Raw genomic sequence first — 16,261 nt, forward strand, 5'->3', positions numbered from 1 at the left:
GTACGCCAGGCCTCCCTGTCCATCACCAACTGCCGGAGTCTACTCAAACCCATGTCCATTGAGTCGGTGATGCCATCCAACCATCTCATCCTCTGTCATCCCCTTCTCCTCCTGTCCTCAATATTTCCCAGCATTAGGGTCTTCTCAAATGAGTCAGCTCTTCGCATCAGATGGCCGAAGTATTGGAGTTTCAGCTTCAACATCAGTCCTTCCAATGAACACCCAGGACTGATCTCCTTTAGGATGGACTTGGTTGGATCTCCCTGCAGTCCAAGGGACTCAAGAGTCTTCTCAAACATCACAGTTCAAAAGCATCAATTCTTCTGTGCTCAGCTTTCTTTATAGTCCAACTCTCACATCCATACATGACTAATGGAAAAACCATAGCCTTGACTAGATGGACCTTTGTTGACAAACTAATGTCTCTGCTTTTTAATATGCTCTCTGGGTTGATCATAACTTAATTCTCCAGGCCAGAATACTGGAGTGGGTATCCTTTCCCTTCTCCAGGGGATCTTCCCAACCCAGGGATTCAACTCAGGTCTCCTGCATTGCGGGTGGATTCTTTACTAGCTGAGCCACAAAGGAAGCCTAAGAATACTGGAGTGGGTAGCTCATCCCTTCTCCAGGAGATCTTCCTGACCCAGGAACTGAACTGGGCTCTCCTACATTGCAGGCACATACTTTACCAACTGAGCTATCTGGGAAGCCCTAAAGTTACTCTTTTTTTAAAAAGTATTTTATTTACTTATTTTTGGGTGCTCTGGGTCTTCACTGTCACACAGCCTTTCTCTAGTTGTGGCAGCAGAGTCTGCTCTCTCGTTGCTGAGCACAGGCTTCTCATTGCAATGGCTTCTCGTGGTGGAGCATGAGCTCTAGGTGAGCGTGGACTTCAGCAGTTCTGGTGCGTAGGCTTAGTTGCTCCATGCCACGTGAGATCTCCCCAGACCAGGGACTGAACCCGTGTCCCTTGTATTGGGAGGTGGATTCCCAGCCACTGGACCACCAGGCAGGTGGACCACCAGCCACTGGACCCCCAGTCCCCCAAATTACTCTTGATGAATAGGCATTGGCAGGAAGTTCCAGGACATTTTCTGACCCTTCAACACAGTAGAGAGTGAATGTCTACTGGGCAACAGCAGGAAAAGGGCTAAGGGTCTGGCATTATTAGTGTCTGATTCAGGAGCTCTGGATAGTAGAGATGTCCAGGACTTCTGATGGGTGGAGGTGAAGCTGGGGAAACCCAGAGAGATCTTATTTGACTCTTTCAGAATTTTGACCATTCTATCTGGGAAACTGGGAAGTGCAAAAAGGGCTGTGCAGAGAAGGGCAGGCGTGATAACAAGGAATTCCATCCTAAAAACACTAGATGAGTGTAATGACAATACTGATGAACCCCCCCCCCCCCAATTAGTGTCATGACAACATTTTGCAAGAGGATGGAATTTGGTACCCTCCTTAAGTGTCATTTTTTATTAAGATGTCAAGATTCCAGGTAGGTGTCATTTAAATAATTTGTTGAAAAAATACTGTATGCAGATCACTGATCAGTTACAAGTGACTACCTTGTCTTCTGCTTCTGCCGAATTAGTGTCGTGACAACACAGACAAGTCATGAAGCTGACTTCAGAGTTGGTCCTTTTAGAAATGACGGGTGACCTTTGCTATCCGGGTGAGTACTTTCACCAACATTGCTCATGAAAATAAAGTAGTATTGATACAATTTTTGCCCAACACCTATAGTCCCTGTTCTCCCTTTTTGTGGGCAGAGGGAAGGATGGGGATGACATTTCCAATAAGGAGCCTTTTCCTGTCGCTTTTCTTCACCCATCGTTGACCTCAAAAGAAGTCTCAGGAAAGAGACAAGGAGCAAATCTCTGAGTCACTCACTGAAATTCCAGAAGCCTCTCTAGAGACACATCTTGAATCGACGTTCTGGATCAGTTTGTACAGTGCTCTGCAGGCTGACTCTCTCAGGGGCTTCAAGTCACCAAAAGTGACCAGTAAGTTGGTTTTAAAAAGGAGACTGACGAAGCTGGGGGGACCTTATGGGGAGGGCTGGTTCCACCTTCCCAGGAGGGCTTTGGTGCCGCCCCCGCCAGGCCAGTAGGAGGCGCGCGCGCCCCCTGGGGCTCGGAGGGGACGCGGGCCCGGCGCCCGAGTCCCCGCGTGCGCGTGTTCGGCGGCGGGGCCGCGCACGCCAGAGCTGGGGGACGGGCGGGGGGCAACGCGGGGGCCATTTCCGGGCGGGGCGGGGAGGGGCGGGGCCGCCGGCGGCCGGATCTTTAATCTCGGCGGCGGCCGGTGAGTCGGTCTCGCTGTGAAGAGAGGCAAGGGCGGCTAGAGGGTGTCGGGAGGGAAGGAGCGCGGGCGCTGGCTCCCGGCAGAGAAGGTTTACTGGGCCGCCGCGGACCCCGAGGAAGAAGACGGGTCCGCGCTGGGGAGGAGGGCTTTGGTTTGGGTTTGGAGAGAGTCGGGACTGAATGGGAGGCGGGTCCTGGCCGGGGCGGAGGAGGAGTGTCGGGACGGCGGGGGGCCCTGAGGCGGAGCGGGTGAGGACTGCTGGAAGGGCCGGGCCGGACCGAGGGGCCAGCACCTCGGGGCGGGCTCGGGTTCGGGCTGAGGGTAGGGGCGCAGGCCACCCCAGGTCTTGAGTTGAATGCCAGGTTCGCGCCAGGGCCGAGACGGAGCCGGATATGAAACTCCACTCGCGGGCGCGGTAGGAGTGGTCTCGCGGTGGGCAGGTTTGCCGATCCTTCCCCGGCGAGGAAAGGGTTGTGTGGAGGGAGGGATGAAGTCTAGAACGAGGCCAGCTTGTTTCTGAAGAGCGGCCAGTGGAGGCTGGACCCTGGGGCTGGTCTGCCTGGAGCGGCCGCTGGTCCGCCGGGTTAGTTTGGAGTGGGCGGGGCTCCGGGCCGCGAGGCCTCTGTCCGCTGCGGGCTGGGCGTTTCCCTCGGATCTACCTGGAAGGGAATTGCTTTTGTAGGGGGGCTGGATCTGGTGGCGTTTGGTCAGCGGCGGGAGGGAAGCAGACTGCCAGCAGGATTCTTAATTCGCTGGGTTGGGGTGCTGGGCTTTAGTGTGAAAGCGAAGAGTGAAAGCTGAGCTTTCCAAGGAGGGAACAGAACCATTTCTCTGCAGCTCTGGCGAATATAGGCGGGCCAACGGGACAGTTTGTAGCGTTAAAAGTAAACAAACCTGGTTCCCTTTTGCAGAGGGGAGACACTGAAAGCACGTCTGGGAGAGGAAAATGCCCAGTACAGATCTAATGTCGTTGGTGAGTCCTTTTCCAAATATCTTTCTTGTTGTAAGGCACTTGTCCAGTATGTTTTATTTTTAGTCCAAAGGATGAATGTGTAGATTTAATCTCTGATGCTTGCCTTTGATAGCTGAGAGTTTCTGCCTCCTTTTATTTTGGATTTAATAATTAGATGGGTAGTGACTGAAATAAATGTATGAATATATATATTTATTTAATGAATATGAAGAATTTTTGCAAAATTCTCGCAGTTGATTTTAATCTCTCTCTTTCTATACTACCAGAACCGTTTTAAAACGTCAATGAAGTTTTGTCTGGATCTGCCATATATTAGTTTATAAGTGTTAGTTTCCCAGACTAGAGTTATTCCCTGGAAGGCAGATATCTTGTCTTATTTGTTTAGAGATGATAAACACCTGTCATGGTGCTCTGTATATAATAAGTTGCTAATTGCTGAATTGAGCTAGTTTGAATTTATTTTCTTCTGTTGTGGTGAGGAGTTGGCCTGTTTTGGTAGAGGCTGTTTTTTTCCTCTCTTCTCTTGAGATCTTTCTGTGCTGGTTTTTTTTTTTTTTTCCTTCCCAGTGAGCAGGGAAAATAGAATTGCCAAATGAGTGTTTACCAAAATGACGTTTTTTTCTTGGGACATTTGTAGATTCCATAGAAGTTCTTTATTGATTTTTATTTTTTTCATAGAGGATGTTAGTGAGAAGATTGTGAGGAACCCATGATTTTCAAATAGCAATGTGTTTAGTTTTTAATGTTACGTCTTTGAATCTGATGAGACATTAATTTGAAAACATTTCCTTTCCCTCTCTTGCTGTCACTATCCCAGAGAGTTGATAGCTGTCACTGGGAAGTTGGCAGAAACTAGTAGTGAGTTGTTTTTTTTTTTTTTTAATATCCACGGCTGATGTCCTGTAGTGTCAAAATCTCTAAGGTCTGCAGAAGTTGAGAGATCAACCAAGTTGTGACTAGTTCTGGTTTGTGATGAGGAGCAAGGATGACTTTGGAGACATAGACAGGTACTCAAGATTCAGATGAAGGGTTCACCTAAAATAGTTTTTTTTTTTTGCCTCAAATTTCATACATTGTTAGTAGATAATAAATTGTGTTCTGTAATATTAAATTCTTATTACAAGAGCAGTTATGTTAGAAGAATTGGAAGCTATTAATAAAAGGAAGCAGCCCCCAATAATTCCGCTATTCAGAAATAGCCACTATTAGCACCTTGCAGAATGATCTGCAATAATTGGCAATTTCTTTCTCTTTTATAAATTAGTATGTATATGTAAATTAAGATTCCTATATGTTAGTAAAATATAACTCCATACCCAGAGATGTGTGTATTACTTCCTGGGCCTGTGGGCTCCCTTTAGCAGTCTGAGCAGTGAGTGCTTTTATTTAGAATATTAACTTTGGAATCAGTTTTGTTTTGAGGTATTTCTCTAGCTATCGCTACTGCTTTTCACTTCCTCATTTGAAAATCTAGCTTTTTATAGGTGTTGCTTTGCTCATTGGTGTAAGGAATTAAATCATACAAATAACAGCTGGCCCGTGAGAATCATCACTCTCTGAAGACACTGTACATGTTGCTTGAGGTGCTCTTGATGGAAAAATTGTCCTTCTTTCTTTGACTGTACTGTGCTAAATGGTAAAGAACCAGTGACCAGGGCTCGGTTTTCAATGAGGAGGCTATAAACATTTGGTCAAGATCTGAGTTCAAGGTGTTTCTCTGTACTTGCTTTTGTATCGTGTGATGCATTACACATGTTCTTGGCCCTCTAACTGGAAAGAAAGGACTCGAGTTAATAGAAGATAACCTCAGCATAGGGCAGCATATGGTAGAATTTCAGAATTAGAAACAACCTCGCAAGTTATATGATGCAATTTCTTACTTTTATTGTACATGCATCCTTTTTAGAGTATCTCTGCTAAAGTAATATCCAGTCATCCATCTTTTCTCCTGGGGGAATCAGATAGGCATAAGCTAAGATAAATAAGAGATGGATTCAGGAGTAATAATGTAAGTCTGATAGCTAACATTTATTAAGCACATATTATGCATTAGGTGCATAAATAGATACTCATTTAATTTTACTCATTTAAATTTAAATTACTCATTTAATTTTCCTAAAATTCCTTGAAAAATATGCTGGCATTCTCCTTTTATAGATGAAAAACCAGACTTAGCGTATCATAGCAATGAGGTGGTGGAGCTTTAACCACAGTTAGTCTGTCTTAAAAACCCTCTTTCTTGTCTACTTTGTGAAGCCACCTGTAAGTTGTCTTCACGGAAAGGCAAAGAAGTTACGGAACTTTGTGGCTGATGAGAGCAGGTTTGTGTGGAGCATTAGTGAAATAGTTCTGCCCTCTAAGGGGGCACTTTGGAAGAGTTGGGGAGGGTGCTTTTGGCTTCTGATCTAGTCTTGTCTGAACATAACATGTTTAATACACAGATCTTCATGTTTGTTTTCTCTTATGTTGCAGTTGGGGCATTATATTGACATTTTTAAAAGTTATGTCTATAGGTATAATGTTATATTCTTTGAGTTTCATGTCATAATAAAGGGCATTATGAAATATTAGTTACAGAAAAGGGCATTGGGTCTGATAGGTTGAATACCACTGTGTGGAGGGCAGTATAACTCGAAGGTGAACTGGAGTCCATGTGTAACAAGCCTAGGGTTCCGTAGGAGGACTCCTGGGCTGTCAGCCCTCGGTGCTTTCCCGTCCTTGATTTTGTCCTCATTTCATTAAGGTGGTAAGCCTGCCTTTTTTCCATTTGCTCATTTATGCCGTGGACTGTAATACTTTCCACTTACGTCTCAGAGAGAATAAAATGAGTGAGTGGATTCATTCATCTGAGAATTGCAGTGCTTTCAGAGGGAATTCAAGTCTGGAAATCTTTTAGCAATCTTTCACCACTTTAGCAACCATTCTTTTTATCCATATTATCCTCCTTCCTAGTGCTCAGGGGCTAGATCACTTTGAGAGTTGCAAAATGCTCCTAGATTTTAAGAAAAAGATACTTTGTAAAGCTAAGTCTAGGTTTTAGACCCCTAAAGGGATGGTGCAGTGTTACTGTATGCACTGTGGTAGTGCTGGGTGGGGTTTCAGTGATAGTTGTTTATCTAGGGTTGAGGTTCTCAACCAGGAGCAATTTTTGCTCCCCTCCCTGCCATGGCCCCAGGACATTTGGCAATGTCTAAAGACATTTGTTGGAGAAGACTCTTGAGAGTCCCTTGGACTGCAAGGAGATCCAACCAGTCCATTCTGAAGGAGATCAGTCTGGGATTTCTTGGGAAGGAATGATGCTAAAGCTGAAACTCCAGTACTTTGGCCACCTCATGCGAAGAGTTGACTCATTGGAAAAGACTCTGATGCTGGGAGGGATTGAGGGCAGGAGGAGAAGGGGACGACAGAGGATGAGATGGCTGGATGGCATCACGGACTCGATGGATGCGAGTCTGAGTGAACTCCGGGAGATGGTGATGGACAGGGAGGCCTGGCGTGCTGCAGTTCATGGGGTCACAAAGAGTCGGACACGACTGAGCGACTGAATTGAACTGAGAGACATTTTTAGGGGAAGGAAATGGCAGCCCACTCCAGTGTTCTTGCCTGGAGAATCCCAGGGACGGGGGAGCCTGGAGGGCTGCCGTGTATGGGGTCGCACAGAGCCGGACACGACTGAAGCTACTCAGCAGCAGCAGCAGAGACATTTTTAAGGGCTTCCCTGGTGGCTCAGCGGTTAAGAATCCACCTGCAATGCAGGAGTTGGCAGGTTTGGTCCTTGGGTCAGGAATATCTCCTGGATGTTCAGTATTCTTGCCTAGAGGATCCCATGGACAGAGGGGCCTGGAGGGCTACAGTCCATAGGATTGCAAAGAGTCGGACACGACTAAGGTGAGTGAGCATAAGCACAGTGGTAGTTGGGTTATTTTGCCCATGGATCAAGCTCTACTACTCTGGAATATACATTGGAGAGCATAATTTTCTGAAGCATGGTAAAATTCCTAAGAAATGCTGTCTTTTACTACATTTCTGCAGCACTGTTTTCTTGATTTGGAAGCAGTAAACCCGTCTCAGTTTTGTTTTTCAGGTTCAAAAATCAAATCTTTCCAAATCTTAGAGCTTTATCTTTGACCCTTGAATCCTTTTCAGGGGTGCTTTCCTAATGACTCTCTAATGGAGTTTAAGCAATAAACTGAAAGATGGACAGTAAAAGCTCATTTCTGTTATTTGCATCTGATGTCTTATTTGTAGTCTTGTCTAGAAGAGAGGGAGGACAGGCAGGACATTTGAAATTTTGTTGACAGTTTGAGTGGCCGTTGTAGGATGAGCACTGGTTTTGATGTTCTAATTTTGTAAATAAAGCAAAATATAATAACAAGTATGATAATTTCTCCAGTTTTTGGTGTGAAGGAAGGGGAAGTTATAAATAGATAACCCCCAAATCCTAGTCTTTGGCTTGACTTTGCAGTCTGTGTGTCAGGAATTTTTAGTAACATATACCTTCCTAATTAGGTTTTGCACAATCTGATATTACATGCAGTTTGTTCACATCGGTGGCAGAAATGGGAATCAGCTTGGGATTGAGACTTTTCCATAGGGGACTGATTTGCAGTGAATCGGTCCACATGTGAAAACACACAGAATGCAATTACTGAGAGAAGAACCATGTTAAGGGATAAGGGGAGAGAAAGGAGCCATTTACTGGGGGAGATGGAACAGTGCAGGCTGAAAATAATTTGTTGGGTCTGTCTGTTATCTCCTGGCGCACTCCAGCAGTTTGAGTGCCCAGAGTTAGGGAACACCAGAGGGGTTGGTGTTAAGAGCGATTAGCTCTCTTAGGCCTGAAAGGGCAAGAGAGGGACTTGAAAGAGAGGGTAAGCTGTGGGAATGGAGCCACTTCCGAACAGTGGCCTAGCAGGAGGGGATCCAGGGAAATAAACACCTCAGATGTTCTGCTGGAGGTTTTCATTGTCAAACCCAACTGGCAGCCAGAGGACATGGGGACCTGGGTGACTGAATCGAGAGGACAGCCCCATGAGGCACGTAATGGAGTTGGGGAAGGTTGGGTAGAGTATCGGATACCCAGGATGCTGAAATCAAGGTCAAGTTAGTTTCTGGGTTTTCTTCCTTAGTTTATTCTTGGCTGTGCTGGGTCTCCGTTGCTCCAGTTGCGGCAGCCAGGGGCTGGCTCTCCAGCTGTGGTGCTTGAGCTTCGCATTGCAGTGGCTTCTCTTGTCATGGAGCGGGGGCTCTAGGGCATGTGGCGCGCAGGCTTAGTTGCTCCCGGCATGTGGGATCTTCCCGGATCAGGGATCAAACCCGTGTCTCCCGCATTGGCAAGTGGATTCTTTACCACTGAGCCACCAGGGAAACCCTCAGGTTAGTTTTGAAAGATACGCTGAGAAGACAGTGTTTGAGCAGAGTCTTGAAGAACGCAGGTCAGGGAACATTATAGAAAAGAAATGTTCTCGTTTATAACAGAGGCGTAGATCCCCAGAAGCACAGTTGCCACAACTTCAGAGCCAGTTTGTTTCCATAGTAGCCTTAGAGTCTTAATTGCCAGAGGGCCTTTAGAAGCCCTTCATTGCCACTTACCTTGCCGCGTGGGAAGCCCTCCTAGGATGCCTGGCCAGGAGTGGGTGCAGAAGGCTTTCTCGGGGAGTCCTTTCCATTGTCGGACAGCTTTAATTGTTAGAAAGTTTTTTATTTGTCCAAATCACAGAATGTATCAGGATTAGGTTTGGCTGAATAGAAGAGAAAAATCTAAAGTATCAGAGATTTTTAAGATGGAAGTAAATTTTTCTAAAGTAAGAGAAATCCAGAGTAGACAGTTGATGACCGATAACCATTATTCCTAATTCTTTGAGGAAGTTCCACTGCTCAGAGTGCATCCCTTTGGGATCAGAACAGCTGCTTGGAGCTTGAGCTGTTAGGTTCGCGTTTCATTTGGCAGGAAGTGGAAAGGGAAGAAGAGCTTGCCTGTATTCTTAACTTATTATACAAACAAACCTGTATAAAGCATGTGAAGGTATTAGTCACTCAGTCATGTTTGACTCTGTGTGATCCCGTGGACTGTAGCTCTCTAGGCTCCTCTTTCCATGGGATTCTCCTGGCAAGAATACTGGAGTGGATTGCCGTCTCTTCCTCCAGGGGAATCTTCCTGATCTAAGATCCTGGATCCTCCTGCATTGCAGGCAGATTCTTTACCGTCTGAGCCACCAGGGAAGCCCCAATAAAGCACTTATCCTTATTTTAAAGAATAATAATAAAGGAAACAATCATGTATCTACCACCTGGGTTAGGAAATAGAATATCTACCCCCAAGCCTATGTTCCCCACCCTGGTAACACCTCCTTCCCTTTCCTCTAGGGAAACTACTCCACTGTCCTGATTTTGGAGAATAGTTATTCCCTTGCTGTTTAAGAAAAAAATTGTGTTACCACCTATTTGTGCATCCCTAATTTTAGTTTTATTTTTCAACTTGCTACAAATGGATTTATATGTATTTTTTTAACCATTAAAAAATTGAAGTATAGTTAATGTACAATGTTAGGTTTGTTCCTGGTGTACAGCAAAGTGATTCAGTTACATATATATACATTTTTATGTAGAGAGAGATTGGAGAAGGAAATGGCAACCCACTCCAGTGTTCTTGCCTGGAGAATCCCAGGGACGGGGGAGCCTGGTGAGCTGCCATCTATGGGGTCGCATAGAGGCGGGCACGACTGAAGCGACTTAGCAGCAGTAGCATATATATAGAGAGATATGCATATCCATTTATATTTCAGATTCTTGTCAATTATCAGCTATTACAAGATACTGAATATATTTCCTTGTGCTACACAGTAGGTCTTGGTTGTTTATTTTATATACAGTAGTGTGTATATGTTAATCCCAAGCTTCTAATTTATCCTTTCTGTCACCACTGTCCCCTTTGGTACCCATTAGTTTGTTTTCTGTGTCTGTGTGTCTTATTTCTGTTTTGTAGATAAGCTCATTTGAATCATTTTTTAGACTCCACTTATAAGTGATGTCATATGGTATTTGTCTTTGTCTTACTTCATTTAATGCGGTAATCCCTAGGTCCCCCCATGATGCTGCAGATGGCATTACTGCATTCTTTTCCTATGGCTGAGTAGTATTCCATTACGTATGTACCACATTGTTTCAGCCATTCATCAGTTCATGGGTGTTTAGGTTGCTTCCATGCTTTGGCTATTGTAAATAGTGCTGTGATGAACACTGAGGTGAATGTATCTTTTTGAATTAGAATTTTCTCCAGATATATGTCCAGGAGTGTGATTGCGGGATCACATAACTGCATTTTTAGTTTTTTAAGACACTTCCCTGGTATTCTCCATAGTGGATGCACCAATTTACATTCCCACCAACAGTACGAGGGTTCCCTTTTCTCTACACTCTCTCCAGCATGTATTATTTGTAGAGTATTTGATGTTAACTGTTCTGTTATAGACCTCATTGTAATTTTAATTTGCGTTTTCCTAATAATTAGACATAATGAGCATCTTTTTGTGTGCCTGTTGGCCATCTGTTCATGGTTGATTCATTTTTATTGTTGCATAATATTTCATTATAGCATAATCAATATATGATTACCACAATTTATTTATCATACCCCTGAAGATAGATATTTGGGCTGTTTCCAGAAAATCTGGGATTTTTTTGAAGATTACTGTTATGAACATTTTTGTATATGTGTATTTTGGAAAAATGTCTATTCAGAGCTTCTGCCCATTTTTTGAGTGGTTTGGTTTTTTTAATATTTAAGCTGCATGAGCTGTTTGTGTATTTTGGAAACTAATCCCTTGTTGAGTAGTGTCATTTACAAATATTTTCTTCCAGTCCATAGGTTATCTTTTTGTTTTGTTTATGGTTTCTTCTGCTGTGCAAAAGCTTTTAAGTTTTAATTAGGTCCCATTTGTTTGTTTTTGTATCTGTTTATCTAGGGGACAGGTCCAAAAAAATAATGCTGCAATTTATGTCAAAGAGTGTTCTGCCTGTGTTTTCCTCTAGGAGTTTTATAGTATCTGGCCTTACATTTAGGTTTTTAATCCATTTAGAGTTTATTTTGTGTATGGTGTTAGGGAGTTTTCTAATTTCATTCTTTTACGTGTTGCTGTCCTGTTTTCCCCCGCCACTTATTGAAGAGACTGTCTTTTCATCATTGTGTATTCTTGCCTCCTTTGTTGTAGATTAATTGGCCATAAGTGTGTGGGTTTATTTCTGGGCTTTCTGTTGTGCTCCATTGATCTATATGTCTCTTTTTGTGCCAGCACCATACTGTTTTGATTACTGTAGCTTTGTAGTATAGTCTGAAGTCAGGGAGTGTGATTCTCCCAGTTCATTCTTCTTTCTCAAGAATGTTTTGGCTATTCGGGGTCTTTTATGTTTCCATACAAGCTAAAATTTTTTTGTCCTAGTTCTGTGAAAAATACCACTGATAATTTGACAAGGGATTGCATTAAATGATTTATACGTGTTTTTGATCGTTTTCCTGTATCAGTATTTGTGACTCATCCTTGTTGTTGCGTGTAGTTCATAGTTTAGTTCCTTCATTTTCATTGTTGTCTAGCATTTCATTACAGCATAAGCAATGCACGATTATCACAGTTTATTTGCCGTACCACTGAAGATAGATATTTGGACTGTTTCCAATCTGGGACTTTTTTGAAGATTACTGTTACAAACATTCTTGTATATGACAGATGATCACAAGTGTTACAGAGTTTTTCTGGGATTTATTCCTAGTAGTGGAATTGGTGGATTCTAAACAGTATATATCCTTAACTTCCCTAGATAATGCCAAACTTTTTCAAAGAGGTTGATACAGTCTAGGACTCCTAGCAGCATTATATGCAAGTTCTTGTTTCTACAGAGCTTGACAAACTTGATATTTAAAAGGTTTTAAATTTATTTACCAGTCCAGTAGGGTTGAAATCTAATTGCTTTCCTTGCACATTTCCCTGATTACTAATGACGTTGTGTCCTTTAAATGTTTATTGATTATTTGGATTTCCTGTTTTGTGGATGCCTCTTTGAATCTTATACCTTATTATTTATCTATTTCCTCTTGTAGTTCTGTTAGATTTTGTTGTACATAATTTGATGTTTTCTTACTAGGTACATAATAGATTTAAAATTGTTACATCTTACCTAGTAAGCTACGATTTTTATCTAACAATGCTTTTTGACTTAATATAACATAGCCACATGAGCTTTTTGTTATGAAGTAGGCAAACTATAAATTTTTGGTGAATGAATGACTTAGCTGTTGTAGAGGCAGGAGCTTCAGAGCACTCTGCCAAGTCTGTTCTCCAGGCAATAGAGTTTTCTTTTTGGGAGGTACGACTTGTATACAGTAAAGGGCCCTAGGCTTAATTATGTGGGCATATGGATACATGTCCTCATTGCCCAGATCAAGATGTGAGAAGTGTCCAGCCTCTCAGCAAGCTCCTCATTTCCCTCCCACTTGATGCCTGCCAAAGGTGGTCACTCTTCTCACGATAGGTGGTTCTGAAGATTTTTCAACTTTGTGTAAATGGAAACATACATTATCTTTCATTAATGTCTTTTTCCCTCCGATGTTGATTGCATCTGTGAATTTCATCCATGGTCCTGTGTAGGAAGATTTTTAAAAAATTATTGCTATGCAGTTGTACAGTGTATGAAATACCACAATTTATTCATCCTATAATTGACAAACATTTATGTCTCTCTTTTTGGGCTGTTATCAATGACATTGCAGCATTTTTGAACCTATCCTTTAGTAACCATAAATACAGTTGTTGGGTACGGTTGTTGGGTCACGAGGTATACTGCCAAACAGGTTTCTAAAGTGGTTGTACCAGTTGCTACTCCTATGTTTTCTTAATATGTAACTTTTGAATTTAGCTTTGGGCAAAAAGTCTTCACTTTTGGTTACCTGCATACTAGACAGTGGAGAGAGCTTTGAGAACTTTCCTGGAGCAATGCAGGTACTTTTAAAATGTGATTACACCCTTTCTTTTCTCTGCATTCTTATCTAGTTTGTAAATATTAATAAACATTTGATGGGAAAAACAAGCAAACTTGGTTTTTTTTGAATATTAAAAGTTTAGATTTGTAAAACACCATTTGTAGCAGTTAATTCTGGAGACGGCGATGGCACCCCACTCCAGTACTCTTGCCTGGAAAATCCCATGGGTGGAGGAGCCTGGTTGGCTGCAGTCCATGGGGTCGCGAAGAGTTGGACACGACTGAGCGACTTCACTTTGACTTTTCACTTTCACGCATTGGAGAAGGAAATGGCAACCCACTCCAGTGTTCTTGCCTGGAGAATCCCAGGGACCGGGGAGCCTGGTGGGCTGCCGTCTATGGGGTCACACAGAGTCGGACACGACTGAAGTGACTTAGCAGCAGCAACAGCAGTTAATTCCAAGGCTGAAATCATAATCCTTTGGAACTCTTTGGAACCTAAGTAGGAGTTGTGGAATATTTACACTTCATGCTCGGTAGTGAGAAGACCTGTCTCTTTGGAGACTTTTACTGCGAGACATTTGAATACAGTCCTTTGAATTGCATTTTGGCTGATGAGTCTAAAAAGGAATTCATTGATCCTATCTTGAGTTCTCCTCTTAATGGGCTGCTGAGTCTTTGAGAGAGCTGAGGCAAATTGATACTCGTTTCAAATTTTAATGGGACGGAATTGAGGACAAATATGAGAATGCCTTTGTGGCCCTGCTCATGGTTGAGTTGTGTCACAGCCACGGTGAAAGAAAGGCTAGGATTACATTATCTAGCCCTTTTTTTTAATAAGGTTTCAGATGTTCCACAAATCATGACTGCAGCAGTCAGCAGCAGTCTATCTGGATGACTGAAATCAGGTTTATGATCTGTAAACATAATTATTAATAGGTAACTGGTTTAATCTGGTTTTCTCGGAACAGAAGGGGACACTTGCAACCTTCTGATTGAATTCAATTGAAGAAGGCAATAAGACGACTTAACATCTGTCTTACAAAACCGAGGGGCAGCTTACTATTTACCTGCATTTATTAGCATCGTCTGTAAGAAAATACAGCATAGGCATGGGAATCAAACTCTGTAAAGCCTCTTAAAGCTCTGCCTCTGTGGCTTTGCTTGGAAACTTGCAAAGGTCACTTTTCCTTGCTGCTTATGAAAAGGAAAGGAAAATGTTTATCACCAGAGAATTCACTCATCAGATACTTAGTTAAGTGTGTATTATCTGAAGCTGTTTGCTCATTACCTTACTGCATTTAAGATTCACAGCAACCCTTGAATTATTATTTTTCTTGTGAATTTTTTTGTTGAATTATAACGATGGCATCTGTTTTTGCAGATGAGGAAAATCCAGTTGCATAGAGGTTCAGTAACTACCAAAGGTCACACAGCTTCTAAGTTAGAGCTAAAATTAGAGTAGAAGCCTTTGAACACTATCCAGACTTCTAGGATGCAACAGTGGCCTGTGAAACACTATTAACACAACTCTGAGTCCACAGGAGTCGTGATGAGGTATAAGTTCAGGACAGTACTCAGAGGTGGGTGTCCTTTTCAGATATCCTGGATAGTGGCTGGAGTATGTATTCATAAAAAAACAACAGATGTTTTAAAAAAATTTCATCGTTTTAGCAGTTAGTAATTCTGTTTATGAACTCTCAGAATGATACCTTTAAACAGTAGTGATCCTTTTTGTCTAGTTTGTACATAATTACTCTACAGATTTCTTCATTGTTTTTAGACACTTACGGATCCTTTCATTTGGAGCCCAGAGCTTTAATCTCTGTTTTTGGAATTGCAAAGCTTCTGCTCTCTTTGGTCATATGGAAGCTTTTTTTCAGAAAGACTTTTTTTTTTTAAGTCTATGAATACAAACAATTTAGGTGGTTGGTCTTAGCTGAGAGAACATTTGGTGAACATAAATGGAATTGCTGAGTCATAATGGTTTTTTGTCTTTTAAAGTATACAATCCAGTGGTTTTTAGTGTATTCACAGAGTTTGTGAAACCATCACCACAATTTTAGAACATTTTCAAAAGAAACCCCTTACTCTTTAGTAGTAACTTCCTCGCAGCCTCCTAGTCTTGAACAAATACCAGACTACTTTTTGTTGATAAATTTTCTTGTTCAGAACATTTCTTATAAATAGAATTATATACTATGTGGTGTTTTATAATTGGCTTTTTTCACTTAGCATGATGTTTTCAAGATTCATCCATGTTGTAGCTTGGATCAGAACATCAAGGCGTGAGGCTTTTCCTGAAGAATTTTAAGTAATGGATATATTCAGTGTTTGTATTTTGTTCTCACCTGCAGGAAACATAGGAGTCTTGGGTTTGCTTTATACAATAGGATAGTTTGTCATATTAGAGGAGTTATTAACCTGAGGAATATAACCCCAGGGACTGGCCTTTAGGATGCCCTGAACCCTTTGTAATTATCTGCGAGATTTTATATTCCTAAGCATTTTTTGATGGGGGAGCATAGGGGACTGAGAACATTTAGCTTTTGTTAAATGATAATTTCCCCCAGAAGGTAAAGTTGCAACACTCGTACAGGTATGAAACAAATACACACTTCTACTTACAGCGTTCAAAAGAGAAGTCCAGCGAACCAACACATTTGTAGTATTGAAACGAATATACAAATAGAGCCAAAACAGTTTCTTCCATAGTGGAGAAGGGAGGTCATTGAGCCTTTGCTGGTCATGCAGATATACATTAAGAGCAGTCTGCATTACTATCTTATCTACAGCTTGTACATGTCTGACTCTTTGTAACCCTATGGACTGTAGCCCACCAGGCTCCTCTGTCCTTGGGATTCTCCAGGCAGGGATACTGGAGTGGGTTGCCATGCCCTCCTCCAAGGGATCTTCCTGACCCAGGGATCAAACCTGCGTCTCATTACCACTGAGCCACCTGCAAAGTCCAAACCTGTAAAACAACTTACATATAACCAGAATCCAATAACT

General features: G+C 42.4%; 1 protein-coding gene across 12 annotated transcripts in view; it reads left to right on the forward strand.

Moving 5' to 3' along the window:
* The window catches only part of SGPL1 (sphingosine-1-phosphate lyase 1), an 83,825-nt gene that overhangs the window by 27,617 nt on the left and 39,947 nt on the right, over positions 1-16,261 (forward strand). For 3 of the 12 annotated variants that reach the window (XM_069571984.1, XM_069571991.1, XM_069571990.1), the window contains 3 exons: positions 1,592-1,672; positions 1,847-2,003; positions 3,216-3,277. In XM_069571984.1, coding sequence (XP_069428085.1) covers positions 3,251-3,277 — 27 coding nt within the window. In that variant the 5' untranslated portion in view covers positions 1,592-1,672; positions 1,847-2,003; positions 3,216-3,250. Of the gene's footprint in view, positions 1-1,591; positions 1,673-1,846; positions 2,004-2,144; positions 2,888-3,215; positions 3,278-16,261 lie in introns of those variants that run through there. The other 9 variants (XM_069571992.1, XM_069571993.1, XM_069571985.1 and 6 more) reach the window with 8 other exon arrangements.

The sequence above is a fragment of the Ovis canadensis genome, chromosome 25, assembly GCF_042477335.2.
Source record: "Ovis canadensis isolate MfBH-ARS-UI-01 breed Bighorn chromosome 25, ARS-UI_OviCan_v2, whole genome shotgun sequence".
In the NCBI taxonomy this organism is placed as follows: domain Eukaryota; kingdom Metazoa; phylum Chordata; class Mammalia; order Artiodactyla; family Bovidae; genus Ovis; species Ovis canadensis.